The sequence below is a fragment of the Vipera ursinii genome, assembly GCF_947247035.1.
Source record: "Vipera ursinii genome assembly, chromosome: 1".
Taxonomy (NCBI): Eukaryota; Metazoa; Chordata; class Lepidosauria; order Squamata; family Viperidae; genus Vipera; species Vipera ursinii.
In genome coordinates, this window is record NC_139512.1 from 339,814,551 (window position 1) to 339,840,131 (window position 25,581).

General features: G+C 40.4%; 1 protein-coding gene across 1 annotated transcript in view; it reads left to right on the forward strand.

The window, feature by feature from the left end:
• UNC45B (unc-45 myosin chaperone B) overlaps positions 1–25,581 on the forward strand; it is a 28,851-nt gene continuing 3,270 nt past the window's right edge. Inside the window, exons 1-17 of the mRNA XM_083351554.1 lie at positions 1–108; positions 3,750–3,911; positions 4,689–4,725; positions 6,627–6,802; positions 7,447–7,536; positions 8,986–9,153; positions 9,642–9,810; positions 12,969–13,139; positions 15,274–15,445; positions 17,665–17,965; positions 18,901–18,995; positions 20,511–20,652; positions 20,811–20,951; positions 21,051–21,178; positions 21,665–21,731; positions 23,334–23,447; positions 24,250–24,365. Coding sequence (XP_083207680.1) covers positions 3,750–3,911; positions 4,689–4,725; positions 6,627–6,802; positions 7,447–7,536; positions 8,986–9,153; positions 9,642–9,810; positions 12,969–13,139; positions 15,274–15,445; positions 17,665–17,965; positions 18,901–18,995; positions 20,511–20,652; positions 20,811–20,951; positions 21,051–21,178; positions 21,665–21,731; positions 23,334–23,447; positions 24,250–24,365 — 2,249 coding nt within the window. The 5' untranslated portion in view covers positions 1–108. The remainder of the gene's footprint in view (positions 109–3,749; positions 3,912–4,688; positions 4,726–6,626; positions 6,803–7,446; positions 7,537–8,985; positions 9,154–9,641; positions 9,811–12,968; positions 13,140–15,273; positions 15,446–17,664; positions 17,966–18,900; positions 18,996–20,510; positions 20,653–20,810; positions 20,952–21,050; positions 21,179–21,664; positions 21,732–23,333; positions 23,448–24,249; positions 24,366–25,581) is intronic.

Sequence of the window (25,581 nt, forward strand, 5' to 3'; positions counted from 1 at the left end):
AGCCATACTTATCAACTCATTCCAAGAAAGAGAGTGCCCACGACTGAGTGATCCACAAGAAAAAAATCCAAGTTGGTGACAATCTCAAGAACTGGGAAACTGTGCAAGGTAAGGAAAGGAAAGCATAAATAGGGATTTAATAGCAAATAGATTGGCAAAATATCCAATAGCAAATCCCAAGAGAACATTTTGCTTGAGTGCCAAGGATTATTACAAGTGTATGTATATATGTGTGCGTGTGTGTGCATGTGTGCACTGTGGTTGGATTTTTTCTCCCCTTATCATCAGATGATTGGGACAATTCCCAAAGGCATCTGAAAAATGTCCAAGTATAGAGAGTGTAGATATTTTTTTTGTTTGCAGCTAATGCAATAAAGATTCTCAGTGTGGGGTCAGTAATATGAAGATTGAAATCAATAAAGCAGTGGATTTGTTGGTACTGGAATGGGATCAGAGAAATACAGTTTAACAAATTTGATTCTTTGAGCCAAACACTGTTTCACAGTGACTTCACAGGATTCTGGTGAACATAAGATAAAAGAAGACTACATGAATATGATAACCCATTTCTGCACTTACTGTTTATTTAATGAGAGCCAGCCTGATATAGCAGCTAAAGGTACTGGGTTAGCAACCAGGAGACTATAAGACCTATTCCTACTTAAGCACAAAGTCAGCTGGATGACTTTGGTTCAGTCCCTCTCTTTCATCCCTAAAAAGAAAAAAAAGGCAAAGATGAACAACTTCTGGAAAATGTTGCCAAAATACTTCAGGGACTAGATGTCAAGAATGAAAAAATATTGATTGATAGGATTTATATCATATGTTTTTATGATATAAATGTATGAAGGTATATAATAGGCTGTCTTCAAACTAAAGTCTACTTTTGGATACATGCATTATGTATACTTATATATAAATGATGTCCAAAGATAATTAAGAAATTATTGATGAAGATGGATGAGAACCATGAAAGAGATGCAAACAAAATTAGGTATATTTTACAAAGTGATATGGGTAAAGTACAGGTAGTCTTTGACTTACGACCACAAATGTGCCCAAAATTTCTGCTGCTAAGTGAGGCAGTTGTTAAGTGGGTTTTATCTCATTTTAATGACCTTTCTTGCAACAATTGTTAAGTGTATCACTAGAGTTGTTAAATTAGTAACACGGTTGTTAAGTGAATCTGGCTTCCCTATTGATTTTGTTGGTCAGAAGGTCGCAAAAGGTGATCACATGACTCCAAACACTGCAACCGTCATAAATATGAGCCAGTTGCCAAGCATCCAAATTTTGATCACGTGACCATGGGGATGCTGCAATGGTCGTAAGTGTGAAAAATGTTCTAAGTAACTTTTTTTTCAGTGCTTTATAACTTCAGTCACTAAATGAATAGTTGTAAATCAAGGACTAACTGTAACAAAAAATGCCAAATATCCTTGAATGTTGTGATGAACAATGATGTTATTAGGAATTCTTAGAATGAAAGCCTACTAGTGAGTGTCGCCCACAGTATAACAAAGCAAATAAAAGGGTATATTGGTTGCTTCACAACTGGGACTTCCCAGATGTTTCAAATTACAGCCTCTGTCTTCCTCAGCCAAGAGCAGGGGTAGGTAACCTTGGCTCTTTTATGACTAGGGATTTCAACTCCCAGAATTCCTGAGCCAGCATAAAAGAGCCAAGGTTGCCTACCCCTGGCCAAGAGTAAGAAAGGCTACCAAGGCTATGAATCTGGTAAAACCAAATTAATCCAAGATATTCTGATATGAACTGTATGGGAAATTGAGATGTTGGGCAATTTTGGCTCTTTTTCTGCAATTTGTTTGAAATTGAGGAATTAAGGTGAGACTACTAAAACAAAATCCAGACCACCACAAGGTGGCAACAGAGGGTTTTACATCTTTCTGCTGCCATCTAGTAGTCATCTGGGTTAGTGCAGTCCAGATCAAGTAATTCAATTATGGAGCAACAGTCATCGATCAGAGACCCTCAAAATTCTCCCACCATGAATTTTGGCTTTGTCCATTTCGAAGAATATTCCACGCAAATCATGGGGCAGCCTTCTCTCAATCCCCAGAACAGAAGAATGGATGGAAAAAGTGATGGAACTAGCAGAGATGGCAAAATAGACTGTTTTAATTATATAAAAGAACAGATTCATTTTTATTTCTTTTGGATTTTGTGCTTCAGACTTTGCTGAAAAAAAGTTGGAATTCAATGTGTTTTTTTCTTTCCCCCTTTATCCTACACCTCTCTTTTCCTTTTCTTTCCCTTCCCTTTGCCTATTATTTTGCTTTTCTTTTGTATTTTATATCTGATAGATTCCAGTCAATAATAATAATAATAATAATAATAATAATAATAATAATAATAATAATAATAATAATAATAATAATAATAATAATAGACCTTGGAGGTCATCTAGTCCAATCCCATGCTCCGGCAAGAAACCCTATACATTTCAGACAAATGGCTGTCCAGTCTCTTCTTTAAAACTTCCAGTGTTGGAGCATTCACCGCTTCTGGAGGCAGGTTGTTCCACTGATTAATTGTTCTAACTGACAGAAAATTTCTCCTTAGTTCTAGGTTGCTTCTCTCTTTGGTTAGTTTCCACCCATTGCTTCTTGTCCTGCCTTCAGGTGCTTTGGAGAATAGCTTGACTTCCTCTTCTTTCTGGCAGCCCCTGAGATATTGGAACACTGCTGTCATGTCCCCCCTTGTCCTTCTCTTCATTAAACTAGACAAACCCAATTCCAGCAACCATTCCTTTTATGTTTTAGCCACCAGTCCCCTGATCATCTTTGTTGCTCTTCCTTCTCTTCATTAAACTTCTTTATATTAAACTTCTGCTTCTTTATATGCATTTCTATTACTTGTATTTTATCTGGAGATCACCTAGAACTGAGAAACCTGGTCTGATTTTTTCTAAAAGTTCTACTGGCGTTCCAGGGAAGACGCATTCCACCTATTTTTACAGGAGGTTTTGGTCTTCTACTTGGACTTGTTGAAAGAAGAATCTTCAGAGTCCAGTCCAAGCCAGGAATAAACAAAATGGAGACTGCTTTAGAAAGAAGGTTGTAGTTTATTGAAGAGCAGAGCCAGACAGAAATGTGGCTATGGGAAAGCTGACCACATGTATTTGGGAGTGGTGGGTTTTCACACTTTCTTGGGCTTTTGTGTTTGAGGTTCTTTCTTGTTTCTGTGGCATGAACTTTAACCTGAGCTTTTGAGCATATCCTTTTGGTATTCTGATGGTGGTGGGTTAAATCCTATTATGTCCTAAAGGTCATGTCTTTAGAGTTTGGGTGGGGTATGTAGATTTTAGCGGTCTTTGTCTTTCTAATCTCATCAGCTCCAAGCTTCCTGGCCCTAGTCTTCCTGAATGAATCACCAAATCTGCATTTCTACAGAGCTGGTTCCTGCTTGGAACAGCGAGAGGGGGTTGGTTTCTGGGGGCTAGTTTTGTCTTAGATTTTCTCCCCTTATTCCTTTCGGGAGATATAATATCCTGCCTTTTTAACATTTCCCCAAATATTTCTTTCACGGGGGTTAGGGTTAGGGTTGCTGTCCTTCCACAGACTCACTGTGCTTTCTAGCTATTCTTGCATGTTTTCCCTTCCCCCACCGTGCAGAAAATCTTAAGAAATAAAAGATAGAACAGCTGATTTCCTTAGTCTCTTCCTTAGTAGTGACAGGGCCATGTGACTAGAGACATTCCTAAAAAGGCCTATTTATTTTGTTTCTAGATGGAGGACCCTGTGCAACTGAAGGAAGAAGGGAATAAGTTCTTTCAAGGCAATGATTATGACAATGCTATTGAAAGCTATTCCGGAGCACTTAAACTTGCTAAAGATCCATCACTCCAGGCTGTGTTATATCGAAACCGTGCAGCATGTTTTCTGAAAAAGGTAAGGAAATGTTAAAGGGAAGTGTGGGAAGATTCTTCAAATACATATAAAGAGTGTCAGAAAAATCAACAATCCACAATGTAACGCCTCTAGGAGACAAGCAATATGATATCAAAATGGTACATCTATCCCCCAAAGGCCATTATCTCCCAAGAGAATCCAAAAGTTCCACAAACTTTTAGTGGTTTGGCAAGATCTCATGAGATTTTTGACGTCTCATGAAAATTCATGAGATTCAACTTTTTCCACTTGACGTTGGAAATGGCAGTTTATTATTTAGCATATGATGAGAACATGACAGAAGAAAAGTAAACATATACACACAATCCACATAATTATATACAAAATAGCAGTGTTCACTAGGGATTCAGACAATTGAAATCCAACACATCTAGAGGGTTAGGGTTGTGACAGTTATTTGGCAATATATTTGAAAAACAGAACCATAAAACTGTAAGGTATCTTAGATGCCATCTAGACCGTGTCCTATTATATAATATTTTTATGTCAGCCCTTCAAGGTAAACAGGGTTATTTGGAAAACCATCTTATCCTGGTTATATCTACCCACCCCTTCACAGCGGGCAGGCAAGGAATGTTACAGATCCCCTCTCTTAAAGGGGTCCAGAAGTAGATGGGTCTTCTCTGTGGCAGCAGAGGTGAAGAAATAAAAAGACTGGAGAAGGAGAGAATTTGGTTCATGTCAAACTAGAATGAACATCCCATGAGCAACCTTCTTAATCACTAATAAAAATTCCTTTTTCTTCGAAAAAAATAGGAGAAATATGCCCAAGTGACGTCAGATGCAACTAAAGGTAGGTTAAACTATGGCTAAAATATTTTAGATGCTTCATTAGGATTTGGATATATCCAATAGTTCAGTTTTAATCAATCTTCTGAAGCTCCTGCTGTATTTCTTGAACCCAGGAGAAAAGATAAGTTTCTACACTGCACAATAAAATAATTTATGGTGCAACTTGAGAGAGAGCCCCCCACACCTTATAATAACCAACATTAAATGGCCATCTTAAGATTTTTACTCTTTTGACGTTTAATTGTCATTAGTCTACAATTTTAAAATGTTTAATCCTAATTTTAATTTTAATGTTAATTTTATATGTTGTTTTACTGATGGATTGGATTGGATTGTACACCACCCAGGGCCCCTCTTTCAGGCAGATGGGTGGTTTAGAAATATGAAATATAAATAAATACATAAACGTAATGTCCACCAGAGGTAAACTGTTTCATACCCAAATGCTTTGTTTTGCTTGCACTAGGCTTTTGCCTATCATGCCCAAAATGGGGGCCAGGATAAAGAAATAATACCTTGGATAAAATATAATTTTAATTTGTTTTACAGTATATTTGTCTCAAACGCTGGCAACACATGGGCTTGGAAGCTAAGCAAGGAAATAAAATTCATAATAGAATAGAATAGAATAGAATAGAATAGAATAGAATAGAATAGAATAGAATAGAATAGAATAGAATAGAATAGAATAGAATAGAATAGGGCTGGAAACAACCTTGGAGTGTCCAGCCCCCAGCTCAAGCAAGAGAACCTATATCCTATACCATCTCAGACAACTGATTGTCCAGTCTCTTCTTAAAAACCTCCAGTGATGGAGCACCCATGATTTCTGGAAGCAAGCCATTCCACTGGTTAATTGTCCTCACTGTTAGGAACTTTCTCCTTAATTCCAGGTTGCTTCTCTCTTTGATCAGTTTCCAACTATTGTTTCTTGTCCTGCCTTCTGGTGCTTTGGAGAATAATTTGACCCCCTCTTCTTTGTGGCAGCATCTCAAATACTGGAATGCTGCTATCATGTCACCCTTATTTCTTTTCTTTAGACTAGCCAAACCCAAATCCTGCAACTGTTCTTCATGTGTTTTAGTCTCCAGGCCTTGGATCATCTTAGTTGCTCTTCTCTGAACTTTTTCCAAGGTCTCAACATCTTTTTTGTAATATGGTGATACAAAATTAGCTGCAATATTCCAGGTGTGGTCTCACTAGGGTTTTATAAAGCAGTACTAATATTTCACATGATCTTGATTCTATGCCTCTGACCTTACATACCTTTAAGTACAATTAATACAGTTGCTCTCCGTTTATTTCATAATTTACTGTCACCGTAAGACTACAGTTTGGTAGCAATTTTGGAAGGACTCCTAGGAACACACCCAAAGCCTTGAGAGTCACATGTAGCAGATCCAATCTGGGTCGCTCACCAGGACCAGTGGTTTTGTCTTCCAAGCTTTCAGACTTATGCCTGCTAGAGAGAAGATCCCTGAGGGTGGGGGCTCCATCACAAGTCCAAAAGCTCAGAAGACTAAGCCTCTAGTCCTGGTGACTGACCCAGATTGGATCCTGCAACATTATGCTGGGACACATATATTTGCCTTTATTTGTGTCACATGTAGGCTTCGGGCTTGTGTCCCCTTGATCTAAGAGACCACCTGTCTTGCTATAAACTTAATAATCAAGATTTGCTGATACTTATCTTAAAGTAGGAAAAGAAAACCAGTTGGTTCTGTTCTTCCCATATGTTACATATATTTCTGCACCCTATAGAAATATTGTACTGTACTTAGATAGAAAAAAATGTAGCAAATGAGATAGAAATAGATGGAACAAGAAGAGAAGACAGGCAACTCTTCTCTTGGTCAATGTGGCTGCTGTCAGGTATCAATTTTGTCATTATTTTCGTTCTAGCTATTGACATCAACCCTTCTGATATTAAGGCTTTATACCGACGTAGCCAGGCTCTGGAGAAGCTGGGAAAGTTGGATCAGGCGTTCAAAGATGTCCAGAGATGTGCCACCATTGAACCTCGGAACCAAAGTTTTCAGGAGGCCCTTCGACGTCTGGGCACTAACATCCAGGAGAAGGTAAATGATTGGCAGGCTTGACACACTGACCAACCAACTAGTCAGACCATTTCTAAAATTTCTAAAAACCTGGCTCTTTGAGCTATCTGGTCTGGACTGAGGGGTTTAATGTATTTAAATTGTGATTTAATTTTTGTGGCTAGACTTAATTTAATTTATTTTAATTTATTTTAATTTTATATTGGATTGTTTTTAAATTTTGCCTTGTAAACCACCCTGAGTCCTTTGGGAATAGGGCGGTATATAAACCGAATAAATAAATAAATAAATAAATATTTCTCTCTTGTGTTGGAGGTGGATGTGTTCTATATGTGCATGTGAGCACCTGGATCATGATTATAGGATTGCAAACGACTGTGATGGCTGGAAATTCAAGTTGTAAGGACCACTCATTCAGCACTATTCCAAGTGGGAATGGTTGCTGAACAAGTGTTCGTTAAACAAAGACCACCTATATCCCAGTCTGGGTTAATAGGGTAAACTATCATAAATAAACAGTTAGCAACTTCCTTCTCCCATCCACTGGTGATGTTACCTAGCCCAGGGATGAAAAATCTGCAAGAGAAAAAGCAACTGCAGAGATCACTAAGAACCCAGCAAAAATTAAATAATAATCTCTGTTCTTTTCTTCATCTTTGACATAGTTACATTTTCAGTTCTCCACTGACGCCAGAGTGCAGCAAATGTTTGAAATCCTCCTGGATGAAAAGAGTGAGAAAGAGAAGCGAGAGAAGGTGAGATTCCTTAATGCGAACTGTTTCTTGTTCTTCATTTGGCTAAGAAAATGCCATTTTCCATTCTCCTGCTAATTGGCTGGTGGGAAAGCCCTGGTTGGCCTATATTGCTCTCTGCCTCTACTCAGCAATCTAAGGCAACAAGAGTGAACAAAATCACATAGTGTACACAGTAAAGAGGATGACCTTGACATAAATAGTTCAGATCCACTACCAAACCAGCAAGGCAAAAAACATGGCTTAGCCCAGGGGTCGGCAACCTGAAAAAGGAAAAGAGCCACTGGGAACCGGTTCCATCACACATAAAAAAAAGTGGGAGCCGTGTGTGTGCGTCCATGCACGCGCATGGGCAAAAAACATTTTGCGCATGCGCAAAATGTTTTTTTCTTGCACATGCATGGATGCGCGCGGTTGCCATTTTTTTTATGTGTGATGGAACCGGTTCCCGGTTGTGCGACGGCGACGGCCCGTTTGCAGAGCTACCGCCTTCGGCAGCCTGCAAACGTGCCGCGACAGCTTTCCCAAAGAGCAGCACCGCTGCCCGTTCGTGCGGAGGTGCGCGCGCACCTCTCCAAAGGTTTGGGGAGGTGCGCACGCACCTATGCTCATTTGGAGAGGTGCACGCGCACCTCTCAGAATGGGCAGTGGCGCCGGTTGTTGGGAAAGCTGCCGCAGCCCGTCTGCAAAGCTGCCGCTTTCGGCAGCCTGCAAACGTGCCGCGGCAGCTTTCTCAAACAGCGGCGCTGCTGCCCGTTCCTGCGGAGGTGCGCGTGCACCTCTCCAAAGGTTTGGGGAGGTGCGCGCGCACCTCCAACCATTCGGAGAGGTGCACGCGCACCTCTCCAAACGGGCGGTGCCACTCTCCATTTGGAGAGGTGCGTGTGCACCACTGCCCGTTCGAAGAGGTGCGCGCGCACCGGGCGGCTGGGAGCCGCAGGAGACGGCTCAAAGAGCCGCATGCGGCTCCGGAGCCGTGGGTTGCCGACCCGTGGCTTAGCCCAAGTCAGAAGAGCACGCGAAAACATTCAGATGGACACCTCTCTAATTCACAGAAGTATAAGAGGAGGAGGAGCTACAGTAGTGTTAGACTTACAAGATTCTGTTACTATAGCAAATCTTAATAAAAGTATTTTAATTTTGTGGTAAAGCTGATTTCTTAATCTTGTCTACATTAGTTGTAGCCAGCTTCAAAACAGTTTACAGAAATTGAGGAATGGAAGCAGAGAAATTCAATTCATGCAGAAACATGAAAGCCATTGGATGACTTGGGCATATGAGTCTTTTTCAAATCCACCCACCCCATTTTATATCATTATTATGCATTTCAAATTGAAGGAAGTGTTATACCCACTTGAGCTCCAATCTAAGCATTCATTCTATAATTTGAAACAGTGATGGGTATCTGAATTTATGGCCCTTCCGTTCTTTTGGCTGTCGTTTTAAAATCAGGCTGCAAACAACCTCATTGTTCTTGGCCGAGAAGAAGCAGGAGCAGAGAGGATATTCCAAAACAATGGCTTGAATTTGCTTTTGAAGTTAATAGAAACTAAAAATCCTGAGCTGATCCTGGCAGCAACAAGGACCCTTTCAGGAATGTGCACAAGACACATGGCGCGGGTAAGAGAGACACATGTCTTGAAATCTGTTTGTTGCATGAATAGCTTCAGGTCAGCAGGAAGAAGACAAAGAAAAAAAATGGTGCAGAGCACCTATGGTGTTATGCACACCATCTTGACTTTTTTAACCCTTATAGATGTCCCCACATCTCCCAGTAACATTATAAAGAATGTATCCACAAAATAAAACTTGCTCCCTCTGCATAACATATGACCAAAGAATCAGGTCTGATACCACCTTTTCTAACTAGCAAATTTAATTAATAGGCATCAGCTTTCATGATTTGCCTTTTATTGATATGTGTTATTATCTACCATGGTCCTTCTGATTATTTTGCCACCATAAACTAACACATTGTAGGAGAGATTCCATAACGGGTGTGTATGTATATCTGTGTGTTGCAAAACTCATCCAGTTCAATGTGGCATGTGCATGATAACCGAAGGAGAGATAATCAGACAACTATGTTGTGTTCCTTACTTGGATAGGCCACTGCAATATTGCACATGCTGGGGATCAACAAAATCTGCTTATGGATGTCCATAGATCATGAAGAGATCTCATTGGCGGTCTCCAACCTGTTGCAGAACATAATTGACTCTTTAACTGGAGAAGGCAAGAAGGAAGAACATGGGAAGGAGGATGCCCTGGTGCTGGGTAACTATCATTGGAGAAGCCTACCAGCTATGCTAAGAATTGTGGTCCTTCATAGGTGATTTTAAAATCCCTAGTTTAGCATGGAAAAATGTAGGGGAGCTGTGAGTTGTATACTCTTGGAAGCAAACTTGGGAGCTAAAGCCTGATGTGTTCAGGGGCAGGATAAAAATGATCTATACTGATCTGTCTGTCTGTCTGTCTGTAATAATAATAATAATAATAATAATAATAATAATAATAATAATAATAATAATAATAACAACAACAACAACAACAACAACTACTACTACTACAACTACTACTACTACTACTGACAATCCAAATTACTGACTTTGCAACAACAAAGTTGAAACTGTTTCACATTTAATATGTGAGTGCAGCAAAATCGTGCAAACTGATTACAGAGCTAGACATGACTGAGTTCCTAAACTAATCCACTGGGCATTGTGTAAAAAATACGACTTGCCTGTGTTCGAAAAGTCGTGGGAACATAGGGTGGAAAAAGTTGTTGAGAATGAGAGGGTGAAGATTGTGGGACTTCCAAATACAGACAGATTGCCATTTCGAACACAACACGCCAGATATCACAGTTGTAGAGAACCGAAACGTACAGCTGATTGATATCGCTGTATCAAGAGATGCCAGAATCGAAGAAAAAGAACTGGAAAAAATTACAAAATACTGCGACCTGGACATCAAAACTGCGCGATTATGGATGAAACATGTAACATGACACCCATTATCATCGGGGCACTGGAAACTATGTTCAAAAAATTTGCAAAATACATCAAGAAATTGCAGCTTCCTGCAATAACTCCAGCAAAGCTACAAAAAACCGCGCTACTCGGAACATCTTACATTTTAAGGAGATACCTGGTTGATACCTAGGATGCTGGCAGCAGCCTATGTCAATCATTAGTGCCAGTCAATTTGAGTGTTCAGTTGACTGAGTTTCATATTGTATGAATAAAAGTTTTATAATAATAATAATAAAGTTGGAAGGTACCTTGGAGGTCATTCTAGACCAACCCCCTGCTCAGGCAGGAAACCCTATACCATTTCAGACAAATGGCTGTCCAGTCTCTGCTCCAGTGTTGGAGCATTCACAGCTTTTGGAGGCAAGTTGTTCCACTGATTAATTGTTCTGTCAGGAAATTTCTCCTTAATTCTAGGTTGCTTCTCTCCTTGATTAGGTTCCATCCATTGCTTCTTGTTCTGTCTTCAGCTGTTTTGGAGGCTACCTTGACTTCCTCTTCTTTGTGGCAGCCCGAGATATCGGAAGACTGCTATCATGTCACCCCTTGTTCTTCTCTTCATTAAACTAGACATACCCAATTCCAGCAACTGTTCCTTATATGTTTTAGCCGTCTGTCTGTCTCTGTCTGTCTTTCTGTCTGTCTGTCTCTTTGTCTGTCTGTCTGTCTATCTATCTATCTATCTATCTATCTATCTATCTATCTATCTATCTATCTATCTATCTAATTTAGATATTGCCCATCTCACTCTCAGAGTGACTCTGGGCACTTTGCAGGTAAGAGCATAAAAACCATATTAAAATTCAATACATCAGTAAAATGAGACCCAGGTAAAAATACAGTATAAATTACAAGTTAAAAGATGGGGGGAACATCTTCCAGTTGCTAAATACCCGCTTTTTCCCTCATCCCTAGCATTGGCAGAAAGGATTTTGTCTGGACCTCCTCCTTACTTATTTTATTGCTTGAGTGGAGGTCGCAGCATTTTGCTTGCTCTATTCTGGCTCCAGAGGCCATATCTGGCTGTTGCCACCATGAAGATAGAAAGGGACTTGCTACCAACATTGCTTTGTTGCTCTGCTGCACTAATCAAGGACCAAATTCTTAACTGCTCCCTCCTATCACCCTGCAATGTTGGATGCTCCAGAGTTGCTATGGAATAGGATAGATAGATAGATAGATAGATAGATAGATAGATAGATAGATAGATAGATAGATGATTGATAGATAGATAGATAGATAGACCCTCCATGTCTGCAACTGTCAGTCTGTACTAGACATAGATTTAGCCCTCTCAAGAATGCTAGACTCTGTTCAGAAACAATGTCCAATGTAAATTTAGCTCTAAAAAATGCTAGCAGTAGCCAAACTAGTATGTCACAGGGGCAGAGCATCTTTCTATGCCTAATGGTATTATGATACTACGACTATCATAGTTTCTCCCAAAAATTCTAAAAACTGTAGTCTTGTGAATGTAGTTCATAGTCATTGGAGGCCATTTATTACCCTCAGAGTTATTACAGTTTTCTTCACGATTTTCCAGTTTCTTCTAAAATAAATGTTGTGCACTTGAATAGTTTTACTAGTGGACATATGAAAATCACAAGCTCACTGAGAAGTCTTCTTCCTCTGGTTTTCTCCTTTTCTTCTTTCTTTTCTTCTTCTCACAAGTTGGCACAAAGAGACTAGGGCAGACATGTCAAACACAAGGCCCGGGGGCCGGATCCAGCCCGCAAAGTGGTTTCATGTGGCCTGCGAAACCATCCTGGAAACAGTGAGGGAACGGCCCCCACTGCCTTGGCCCTGGCCCAGAGACCCTCCTCCTGCCAGAGACCCTCAGATCTGTCCCACTCCTGCCCAGGCCCCCACAGGCCCCCTTGATGCGAACGATGTAGAGCTGGCCACGCCCACCCAGTAGGCCATACGCACTCTAGCCATGCCCACCCAGTAGGCCACGCCCACCCTGGCCACGCCCACCCGGCCCCTTGAGGGCAACCGCAATGCTGATGCGGCCCTCAGTGAAATTGAGTTTGACACCCCTGGACTAGGGTATTTATCAAGTATTAGTCTCCTTATTTTATAACATGTTTTCTAACTGTATTGCAACAATTTCCTTTCTATATAATTCTTAATTGCTCCTTCGCTGCCCCTTCGCAAAATGGCTGTAGGAACAATTTGTGGCTCCAGTTATCTCAAGTGTAAAGTAAATGAAAAATTAACTGTTTTTTATTATTGCACGTGGAAACTGCTCTGATTCACCATTAATGGTTATGCAAATGGCTATTTGAAAACCAGGGAAAATCATTTATCTAAAATAAGCAAGCTGGCACTTGTAGATGGTTACCACCGTAGAAATTCTAATTTAAATAATTTTGACTGATGCTGATTTCTTCTTTGTTACAGACACAAAAAAAGATATAAAGGCAATCATTGCCCATCTTCTAGATATGCTTCCCAGTAAAAAGGTATCTGGTCATGGCCGGGACAGGGCTCTCAATTTACTCAACAAAAATGTGCCAAGACAGGATCTGAGAATCCATGACAATAGTCGCACTATATTTGTAATTGATAATGGTAAGCAATGCCTAGATGCAACTTCTCTCTTGTGTAGAGTTATGGCTTTATCCTCTGAATCAAGACTTGAAAGACACCAGACAGAATCTCTGTACTATCAGCTACTTCAGTCAATTTTAATTTCAGTTGATATGACTCTTGAAGCCCACAGACCTTCAAATTTTTTGCCAAGCTAATTTTTAATATAAAAAAGAACATTATTAAATGCACAACTGGAAATTTACTGTAGTTACACTACTCCATATTGATTCATTTTAAATGAAAATGAAATGAAATCAGATTAAGCTTTTGTCCTGGTCCCACCTGCTCCCAAAGATCCAGTGTGGCTTTCAGCCCAGAAGAGGTTGTGTATCCTTAGCCTAAGTCAGACATGTCAAACACAAGGCCCGGGGGCCGGATGCGGCCCATGAAGTGGTTTCATGCGGCCCACGAAGCAATCCTGTAAACAGTGAGGGAACAGCCCCCACTGCCTTGGCCCTGGCCCAGAGACCCTCCTTCTGCCAGAGACCCCCAGATCTGTCCCACTCCTGCCCAGGCCCCCATAGGCACCCTTGATGCGAACGATGTAGAGCTGGCCACGCCCACCCAGTAGGCCATACTCACTCTAGCCACACCCACCCAGTAGGCCACACCCACCCAGGCCACACCCACCCAGCCCCCTGAGGGCAACCGCAATGCTGATGTGGCCCTCAATGAAATTGAGTTTGACACCCCTGGCCTAAGTGAAACCTGAAGTTCATTTTGCTTGATTTTCCCTGCACTTGGCTGAAGATAGAGCCATTTGTGGCTCAGAGGAGGTCACTTTGCATTATACCCCTTAGCTGTCTAATTTCATTTGCCAATTGCCCAAAACTCAGCATTCCATGAGCCATCATGCTGTAGTGGTTAGAATGCTTCTTGACAGGAGTTCAATCCTGAGAGGCTCAAGGTTGACACAGCCTTCCATCCTTCCAAAGTTGGTAAAATGCAGACCCAGATTGTGGGGGGCAATATACTGACTCTGTAAACTGCTTAGAGAGGGCTGTAAAGCACTATGAAGCAGTATATAAGCCTAATTACTATTGCTATTGCAGTAAAGGCAAAAGGTTCTGCCAATCCTTCTGATGCTATTCACAGATCAGAAACAAAGGCATGAAAAGATTTTCTGTCTATAACTTACTTTATTTTATTTATGTATTATCCGCCTGTTATTTTTTGTAAACAACTCAAGGCAGTGAATTTACTTAATATTCTTTCCCTCTCCCAAACAATCCTGTGAGGTGAGTTAGTCTAAGTCACTGGCCCAAGGTCACCCAGCTGGCTTTCTATAAGCTTTCTATGTATAATCCTAAATCCAGAATTTTACAAATATTAGGATCCTAGCAAATCAAGTAATTCCCCCTGTTAACGTCTTTCAACTTTCAATGATGGAGAGTAACTCTCACAATCTTCCATCAACCAGGCCAGTCATCAAGAACAGTGAGAATAACTGGTCAACACTACTGGAGATTCAACACTGAAAAAGGTTGAGTTAGATATTTTCTGAACGTGATGCAATTCTGTATTGGACTGGGATCTCCAGTGCTCTAACATGTATAGGTGAAATAAATTTTAAAATAAAATAAATTTAAAAATGAAACACTAAGATTTATGAGATATCATGTAAGACAAGGGCTCTTGGAATAGTTTCTACTCTATCATCCTGTTTTAGACAGAGAACAAAATGGATGTTTATGAAAAGATAATAAACAGGGCAGAAAGGCAAAATCCTTTTTCCATTATTGTTCCTCCACAAATAGTATATTACCTCTGAAAATGGAAGCTCTACTATCAGTCATTATAGATTTTCCATCCACATAGAGCTTAATGGCTGTCTAAGTAGTTTTATGACTCACTTTTTATAAGAAAATCCATATTTCAGAATACTTTTCTCCGAAATGATTCATCCATAAGACGTTTTGTTGTCTTGCAGATGCATCCTTAGAAGAAAGGTGCAACCTTCAATTTTATATACAGTGTGAACCTAGCTTTCAATTTGCCCCAATTAATTTCAGACTACAAATCTAGCAGATTGACTTTTTGCAATTTTAACTTAAACTGATTCTTTGCCCTTTCTATCTTCTTCTACTTCCCTACCACCGTTTCATTTCCCCAGGTTTGAAAAAGATTTTGAAAGTTGCTGGCCAGATTCCAGAGATGTCCGACTGTCTCCCTCTAACAGAAAATACGCAGCTTACAGCTTCAGTTCTTCTGAACAAATTGTATGATGACCTGAGATGTGACCCAGAAAGAGAAAACTTCAGACTGATCTGTGAAGAGTACATTAGGTGAGTCCAACAGATCATGGTCCTTGAAATGTTTACAAAAAGCAAGAGAAAGAGAATTCAGCAATCCAATGGAAGTATCCAAAACTTCATGGAGGTAGACTAGTAGTGGGATATGTCCTGTTGATTGGTCTCAGTGAAACCTAATTTCATCTCTATGAGTTGTTTGAAACTCTTTTTCCCAGATTGCACGGAACTAAAGGGCTAATTGTCTCTTTCCAAAATAAACCCATCTGCTTTTTGCTATTGGTGTGTCAAACACAGGAAACCAGGAGCCCAGGCAATTCAAATAAATATAGGTTTATTGTATGCTAATTTTCTCTACAAGAATCTGAACTACTAACGACTAAAACAAATTGGTGGTAGATACAAGTCAACGGAATTCAAGGAGGGCCTGGCTTAGATCTCTTGTAGGTTGAAAGAGATTTGCAACTGATGACATGTTTTATCCCTCCCTGGTCATGGCTCAGCCTGGTCATCTCCTACATGGTGTTTTAAAAGACTCTTTTTCATATCTCAACTCAGCTTCTCTTATATTGTCACTGGGTAGATTATAGTTTATAGTTTATTATATTTGTATACCGCCCTTCTCCCGAAGGACTCAGGGCGGTGAACAGGGCACATATAAAATACAAAGTACAAAAGTTAAAAAGAGAATTAAATACAAAGCCCAAGCTAAAACAATAAATAATAATGTAAAACCACAATAAAAAACCCCAACACATCCCCCATCAGGCCAGGCCGGCTTGTTCAAATAAATAGGTCTTCAGATTGCGTCGGAAGGAGCGAAGGTCAGGCGCCGTCTGGAGCTCAACCGGCAACTGATTCCATAAGTCCAGGGCACCCACAGAGAAGGCCCTCCCCCTGGGGGCCACCAGACGACATTCTCTGACCGGTGGCACCCTGAGGAGGCCCTCTCTGTGGGAACGCACAGGGCAGAGGGAAGTTGACGCTGGCAGCAGGTGATCCCCAAGGTACTCCGGACCCATGCCATGTAGGGCCTTGAAAACCATTACCAAAACCTTGAATCTCACTCGGAAGACAACTGGCAGCCAATGCAGCTCGCGGAGCAGAGGTGTAACATGGGAGTATCGGGAGACTCCCAACACAAGTTGTAAGTCATCCAGAGCCATTTCTGATGAGAAATTTAATAAATAGCAATAGCACTTTGACATTCATATTAACCCATGGTGCTTTATGGCGCTCTCTGGGCAGTTTACAATGTCAGCATATTGCCCCCCAAAATTTGGGTCCTTGTTTTACCGACCTTGGAAGGATGAAAGGTTGAGTCAAGCTTGAGACCTGTCAGGATCAAACTCCCAGCTGTGGACAAAGTATGCTTGCAGTACTCCATTCTAACCACTGCGCCACCAGGCTCCAATAATAAATGTAATCAGTTCATAATTTCAATCTCTGATCAGGAATCAATGCATTTTCACTTTACATCTGAGGCACTACTCACCTCATGATCATTCCCAATTTTATGACCTTTTTTGCAGCAGTTGTTAAACAAAGCTATTTTCCTCAATGGGTGTTTTTGACAGAAATTGGTAATAAATGATGAAAACTGACAAAAATTAACAAAAATTGCACTCACGTGGCCGTGGGATGCTGCAAATGGCTGTAAATGCGAGCCAGTTGCCAAGGGCCCAAAATGCAATTATGTAAACACAGGAGAGTGGCCATTGGAACTTTGAAACTGGTCATAAGTAGCTCTGGAGAGGTCTGTCAGAACTGTGAACAGTCGTTAAGCGACCAGTCACTAAGTGAGGACTACCTGTATTGGATTCCCTTAATCGTTAAGTCTTTTTTTCTTTTTTACCTCAGAAAGAAATGTTGTGGGGGTTTTTTCTGGAGAGTTCTAATGATCTCTGGAGTATCCTGAGGAGACAAGAGGAGAAAGCTGCAGCTGGTGCAACTGTCGGACAAGAGACATCTCAGTCTCTTATCACAGAAGGAATGGGGATAGGGAAAGTATCTTAGAAAGGACCTTCTCTAGATCCCTGGAAAGTAAAGGAAAACATACAAAACCTTACTTTACTATAGTTTACAGTAGAGGAACAGTGAATAGATAGTGCTTGGTGTAATTCTGAGAAAAGAAAAGGAATATGCTTGATATCAATGTGGTATCACATCTTCTACTCTGCTGAACTAAATATTATGCCTGCCATCAGCTAACCTTAACTATTCTCTTTTTTTCATGTGTTTTTCCATGCCTCCAGGAGTAAAATTGACCCCAAGGATATGGACAAGACTTTACATGCCATCCAGACAGTGTCTGGAGTTCTACAAGGACCTTTTGATTTGGGGAACCAACTGTTGAGCATGAACGGTGTCATGGAGATGATGGTGGCGATTTGTGGCTCAGAGAGGGAGGTTGATCAGCTAATAGCTGTGGAAGCTCTGATCCATGCTTCAACCAAACTTAGTCGGGCCACGTTCATCATCACCAACGGAATCACCCTGCTGAAGGAAATTTACAAAAAGACTCTGAATGAGAAGATCAAGATCAGAGCTTTAGTGGTTAGTTCTCTCAGATCTTTATCCTAATCTGTTTGATGATAGTCTTTTGAATCAGGCAAAGAACTCTGCTTATTTATTTATGGAAACTTCATAATGAAGTTATAGTTAAGGTAAAAATCTATGCTTCTAACTTGTGACACTAATGACAAGCAGGGAGCAATTGTTGTAAGTCCCAAACAAAAATTGGCCCCATCACAGCTCTCATCCTTAAGATAAGACCAGATTAATTTATTAGTTAATCTGGACTAGACAGAACTGTAGTCTCGAATCAACTGCATTGGGTGATAGTAGCTTCCCAAATTCCTGTTAGGGAGAAATATTTCTCAGACTTATTACCTCAGAGATTCGGTATTTGCATTGCCTTTACTGAGACTGCAGAGTTCCTGATGTTGTCTGAGCTTGGTTGCTTGCCTTCAGACATTTCTTGGTTGTTTGCTTGCAGAAGAATGACGTTAAATAAAAGAGACTTTTAGGGTCTCCCCTAACAGTATCTCCTTAGTTTTTCTTCTTTCAGAGTTTTAGAATTGCTCTTGATCTTTTAGCACATGGATCCTTTTAATCTCCTAGATAAGCAAGAATTGTAATGGAAGTCACCCAGAGGTGGTGCAGAAGCAGCACAAATCTATTTGGGGACTTAAAAGATTATCTCAGCTAAAGACTTACATACAGGCCTAAATCTTTCAGCCCAAGAGGCTCTAAACTTGTTGGTGCCCTTCTATCATTCAAAAAACAGAGATGCTCTTCAGTTAAACTGATTACAGTGGACATATCTGTGACATTTTTCTTATTAGCAAGAAAATGAATTGCCATTGCCTTGTGCCAGGATTTTTTTTTTCCAACTTCCCAGACTAGTCTACAACCCTGTGATTAAAATAAATTTCTCACTGGAGTCTGATAAATGGATATTCCATCTTTCTTTTCTTTTTTTTTGCCAGGGGCTTTGCAAGCTGGGTTCTGCTGGAGGAACTGACTATGGCCTGAGACAATTTGCAGAGGGATCCACTGAAAAGCTAGCAAAACAATGCCGCAAGTGAGTGCGAGGTCTATTTTGGGAGCTAGGGAGATAGCTGAATAGGTGACTCCCATGCCTCTCTTTCTTCCTTATCTTTTCAGCCACAGCCTCCTGCCTTATAAGGTCTGGTAGGGAAACATCTCATTCATCTTGCAGCAACTATCAGCTTGCTATTTAAAAAGAGAGGAAATACTGTAGCCATAAAGCTAGACTGACTAATCTTGGTGACAATTTTTCACTCCTTATCTACAAGCAGCATGATTTAATACCTACCTCTTAGGGAGCAACTGTAAAGGAATGTCCATACTGGTATCTGTCCATACTTCTGTCCATACTTCAGAGCTTCCGGAATGCACTTGATTGGTCCAGAATGGGCAAAATGAAAGAAACAATCATTTATTTAGTAACCAAGTTACAACAGCACTGAAAAAAGTGAATTATGGCCATTTTTCATGCTTACATCCATTGGAGCATCCTCATGATTACATGATCAAAATTCAGATGCTTGGCAATTATATTTATGATGGTTGCAGGGTCCTGATGTCACGTGATCACCTTCTGCAACCTTCTGACAAGTAAAGTCAATGGAGAAACCAGACTCACTTAACAACCGTGTTACTAACCTAACTGCAGTGATTCACTTAAGAACTGTAGCAAGAAAGGTTGTAAAATGGGTCAAAAGTTTTCACTTAACAACTGTCCTGTTTAACAATGGAACGTTTGGGCTTAATTGTGGTAATAAATCGAGGACTAACTGTGTACAGATTTCAATAAAATATATTTAGCCCTACTGCGGGGTAGATACAGAATCTTGGAAATTTTAAGAGTTTTCCATTCTTGTTTACAGTGCTCCTTATGGTAGAGTGCCTCTGAATGATTTAAAACACTTTTTCTTTAGTTTTTCCCATCTAGCCTGAATTATTGTTTATGACATATGGTGCCAAGAGACTCCTCCCTCCCTCCCTCTCATTTGTTTGTTCGTTCCAATCCTGTACCAAACTCTGGGCAGCTACAACGAAGACATAAAACCATACCACATGTATCATAAAATATTAAAACCAAAAACTAGCACCGTGACTAAAACCTAACTTACCCTATCCCAGCACTTGGGGGGAAACCAGGTTCAGAGTGCTCTTCAGAAAGTTAAAAGGATAAGGATGGGCCAAACTTTAAGGGGAAAGATGTTCCATAGGGCAGGAGCTGCCATTGAAAAGGCATGCTTCCTAAGACCCATAAGATGGCAACATTTAAGGGAAGGGACCACCTTGTCTGATCTGATAGGACAGGCAAATGTCCATAGGGAGAAGCAGTCTCTTGATTATTTATCCCTCCTCACCCTTCCAGTCCTTTTCCAGCCACTTCATATAATGTTACATTAAATAAGCATTGTGCTGATCCACAGGACTCTTCTTAAATTTTTATACTGAAGGGGCAGACAGACTGGAAGGAAATCCCCAATTCTTGGGCAAGCAGTTTCTTTCTCACCAAAACATCTGTACTACAAGAGGCGTTATAACTGTCTTGTTCATTCAGATGGCTATGTAATCCCACCATTGACAACCGTACTCGAAAGTGGGCAGTGGAAGGTCTTGCTTACTTGACTTTGGATGCTGACGTGAAGGATGATTTCGTACAAGACGAGCCAGCCATGCAAGCCATGTTCGAATTAGCCAAGGTAAGAAATCTAGAGCCTGGTTTGCTATAAATCCCTGTTCCTTAAACCCTGGGGAGGCTATTCTCATACATCAGGGTTGCCACATGGAGAGAGCACTAACATTTGAAATGCCTGGTGGTATATAGTAACTTGAAATTTCTTCATTTGGCTGTATGCAGACAAGCGACAAAACTATTTTGTACTCGGTGGCCAGCGTCTTGGTGAACTGCACCAACAGCTATGATGTCAAAGAACTTGTCCCTGAACTTGTACAGCTGGCCAAGTTTTCTAAGCAACATGTACCTGAGGAACATCCCAAGGTAGGCATTATCATTCTTCTAAGGATCACCAATTTGTCTTGATACTCAAGATGACTCCATCATTAACAGGCAAATCTCATTTTTCTTTTCTCCCTGTAGGACAAAAAAGACTTCATTACAAATCGAGTGAAGCGTCTGATCAAAGCTGGAGTCACCTCTACCTTGGTCTGCATGGTGAAGGCAGACACTGCTATTTTGACAGATCAGACCAAAGAACTTTTAGCTAGGTAATTCTGTCTAAGGGGCTGCCACAAAGAAGAGGATCAACTTGTCCTCCAAAGCATCTGAAGGCAGGACAAGAAGCAATGGATGGAAATTAATCAAGGAGAGAACAAACCTAGAACTAAGGAGAAATTTCGTGATAGTTAAAACAATTAATCAGTGGGCCAACTTGCCTCCAGAAGTTGCAGGTGCTCCAATACTGGAGGTTTTAAAGAAGAGATTGGACAGCCACTCGTCCAGAATGGCATAGGGTTTCCTGCTTGAGCAGAGGGTTGGACTAGAAGACCTCCAGGTTCCCTTCCAATTCTGCTCTTCTGTTATTCTCTCACTCTATAATATGATCCTTCTTGCTTGAATTGTAAGCCCAACTGCTGTGTCACCTTGTTTATTACAATATTCTATAAAAACAGTATACACTGAAAGACAAACCAGAAATATGAGCAAGAATTGTAATGAAAAATGGTTCTTTCATCTCTGTTCCTTCCTGGCAGAGTTTTTCTCGCTTTGTGTGAAGACACCAAGGACCGTGGTACCATTGTTGCTCAAGGGGGTGGAAAGGTAACTCATTCCTACAGTTTCTTCACCTTCAACAGATGGAGTAGTTTAGTTTAGTTTTTAGTTTTATTAAATTTTTATACCGCCCTTCTCCCTAGGGACTCAGGGCGGTGAACAGGGCAGATAATAAAAGTACAAAACTACAAAAGTTAAAATAGAATTAAATTAATGCCCAAGATAAAACAGTAAAATATACAAATATTTAAAAACCCAAATTAACTCCCCATCAGGCCAGGCCAGCTTGTTCAAACAGGTGGGTCTTTAACCCGCGCCGGAAGGAGCGGAGATCCGGTGCCATCCGGAGCTCCACCGGCAGTTCATTCCATAAGGCCGGGGCGCCCACAGAGAAGGCCCTCCCCCTGGGGGCCACCAGCCGGCATTCTCTGACTGGAGGCACCCTGAGGAGGCCCTCTCTGTGGGAACGCACAGGGCGGAGGGGGGTTGACGCCGGCAGCAGGTGGTCCCCAAGGTATTCCGGACCCATGCCATGTAGGGACTTAAAAACCGTCACTAAGACCTTGAACCTTGAGTAGGTTAACATGTCCATGTAACCAGGTCAAGGATTTAGTGGCTACCACATTATTGCTTGCCATTGTGGCCTGGTTCACACAAAGTGCAAAGACAATAGCCAAGTTCCTATGCCCAGCTCTTACCATTGCAGTAGAACATTTTTTTTCCTGATGTCCAGCCCATATCCCTTTTTTTTAAATTTAAACTATTGTTTTTGCCCCCTCTTCTTGAACAGCATCCCAGCTCCATCTGAGCCTGGGTCTGAGTAGTCTTAGACTCTAATTTAGCCTGATCCTTTACCTTGGTAGTAGTGGTCCAATTTTGGGATTTATATTTGTGATTAACTCATTTGATGTCCTTTAATTTGAATATAGCTAGTGGCCCAGTATATACTATACCAAAATGTACATTTTTATCAATATACACAGCCCTAATTGGGAATAGGAATTCTACCTCGAAGGGAAGCAGTCATTAAGTGAAACATTAAGTGACAGTCCTGCTTAACAATGGCAGTTCCAGCAATCTCAGATGGTTGTTAAGTGAATCACATTACATTGTGACCATGACTTTCTATCATTGACTTGCAAGCTTTGCTGTTGGCTTTGCTTGTAATCCAGCAGGGAATGTCGCAAATGGCAATCCCAATGCTGTGACTGACTTGCACACTTGCTAATCACTCAAAGCATGATCACGTGAATGTGGAGATGCTGTGATGATTGCAAGTGCAGAACTGGTCATAAATCTTTTTTCCCCCCAAACCAGTCACTAAATGAATGGTCATTAAGTGAAGACTACCTATACTATCAAGGATTGAATCAAATCCCTAAAAGCAACTTGTGTCTCCCTCATAGATATAATTTGATCGTAATTGGTATATTAATTATAAAAGACTTAAAATGTACTAGTTATTCCTTCCTTTCCTTCCCTCCCTCAGCCCTTATTTCTGTGATGCTATCACAGGGAAAAAATTCCTTTTTCCTGTGCATTTGTTTTCCTTTTGTGCTATGTCTTTTTGCAAGAGCTGATACTGTAGACTAGATATAAATTATATCAATACATTAAGTGCTTATCTTATTTCTTTCTCTTCATCTTTAGGCCCTTATACCACTGGCCTTGGAAGGCACAGATGTTGGCAAAATAAAAGCATCCCATGCTCTGGCTAAGATTGCTGCCATTTCCAACCCTGACATAGCATTCCCCGGCGAGAGGGTGAGTAAATTCATGTGTCCTGCAGCATCTTTATAAAACAGAAACAAGCTGCATTTCGGGGATATAAATATATGAAGCTGCCTCACATTGTTTCACTTCCTAAAAGCTTTTCCTGTTAGGAAGTTGTCTGTGATACCCAAACAAAATCTTCTTTCTTGTTATTTGAATCCGTTTGTTTTTTTCTTGTCCTGTGTTCTGAAACATCTCTGAATAATTCTCCATCTCCTATATGACAGTCTTTTGAGTATTTGAAGACAACTATCATGTCCTCTACAGCAGAGGTCCCCAACCTTTCGAACATGGAGAGAGGTTTTTCTGCGGACTGGAGGGGATGTGGTTTCATGTACTGCCTGCATCCCACTGATGGGACTTTGCTTGTTTGCGCGGACCAGTTGCTGGCATGCCGTGGCCCGCTGCCGGTCCATGGACTGGGAGTTGGGGACTCCTGATCGACAGTCTTCTTCTCTCAGGGAAAATGTATTCAACATTTCTAACCATTTTTCCTTCTAGTGTCAACCCTTCAAGCTAAACAGAAAAGCAAAGTTGTGAACACTAACAGTATTTTTATTATAAATCCATAGAATCTTGCAGGTCTGAATGTGTTTTCCCCCTCTTTCTCATTATCTGTGTAAGAACTAAGGAAGATCTTGTCTATGGTTACAATTTTAGCCCAAACTCCTATTTACTTTTTCCAAAAGTTGTTTTGGTTGCAACTCTTCATTCTGTTTCTCAACGTTATTCCTTCTTCTCCTTGTGCCAAGCCCCTTACCATTTAGATTCTACACTATTGTTTTCATCCTAGGTGTATGAAGTTGTGCGGCCACTGGTCAGTTTGTTGAATACTGAGCGTGATGGGCTACAAAATTATGAGGCATTGTTAGGACTCACCAATTTTTCTGGAAGAAGTGACAAACTCAGGTGAGACAACTAATTGTGTTTAGGTTATTTTTAACAGGCCGTTCCTATTGATTAAGAAAATTATTACCATGTCAATCCATATCTTCACAATTTTTCCTATTAACCAAACTTTTTGTGATCTTTTTTTCCTACGCTATATTTTATTATACCATTTCTACTTCCATTTATTTATTTATTTGCTCTTTAGGGCAGCCCAACTCACAACAGTTAAAAACAACAATCCAATAAAAATGGTTAAAAAGCAATATACCAAAAATGATCAATAACACTTAGATAAAAATAAACATGATAAGTTCATTGTGTCAAACTCAACACAGCCACTGTAAAAACTTTCCACCATTGATGGACCCCGTCCCCCCAAAACATGGTCAGAAAGCCATGTCTTCAAGGCCTTACTAAAGGCCAGGAGGGCGGGGCTAATTTAAGATCTGATGCGATGATGTTCTTTTACTTAGATCAGTGTTTCTCAGCCTTGGCAACCTTAAGACGTAAAGATTTAAATTCCCAGAATTCCCCAGCAGTGGGTTGGGCAATTTAGGACTTGAAGCCCACACTTCTAAAAGAGAAACACTGATTTACTGTAGATTATAAAACTCCACATAAGTTTTATTGTTAACTCTTATATGGTGTATGTCACTGTATTTTTAGTCACTTAATAACAAATGATCTAATGAATGCTCCAACACTGGAAATTTTTAAGAAAAGATTGGACAACCATTTGTGTGAAATTGTATAGGGTTTCCTGCCTGAGCAGGGGGTTGTACTAGAAGACCTCCAAGGTCCCTTCTAACTCTATTATTATTATTATTATTATTATTATTATTATTATTATTATTATTATTATTATTATTATTATTATTCAGCAGTAACATGATTATGAATTAGAGCTCTTAAACCTTCCTGATTCCATTATAGCAGCAGAGAAACTAATTCAATATTCAGACCCTGGAAAATTAAGATTTTTCATTATTTCTGACTTAAATATTTCCTTGAAATATTTAAGAAATATTTAACATAATCAGAGAAAACTAGAATGAATGGATGAAGGACAGAGTTGGATGCCAATGCCCTGTATGAATCCTTCCTCAGTTCCAAGGAAGCAGGTGAAATAAATAAATTCAAGTTACATTGGTTGTACAAGAACCAGGTTTCTAACAGATGGACTTATTAAAAAAACTTTGCATCACTATAACAACAGCTGCAGCATTAGAGGAGG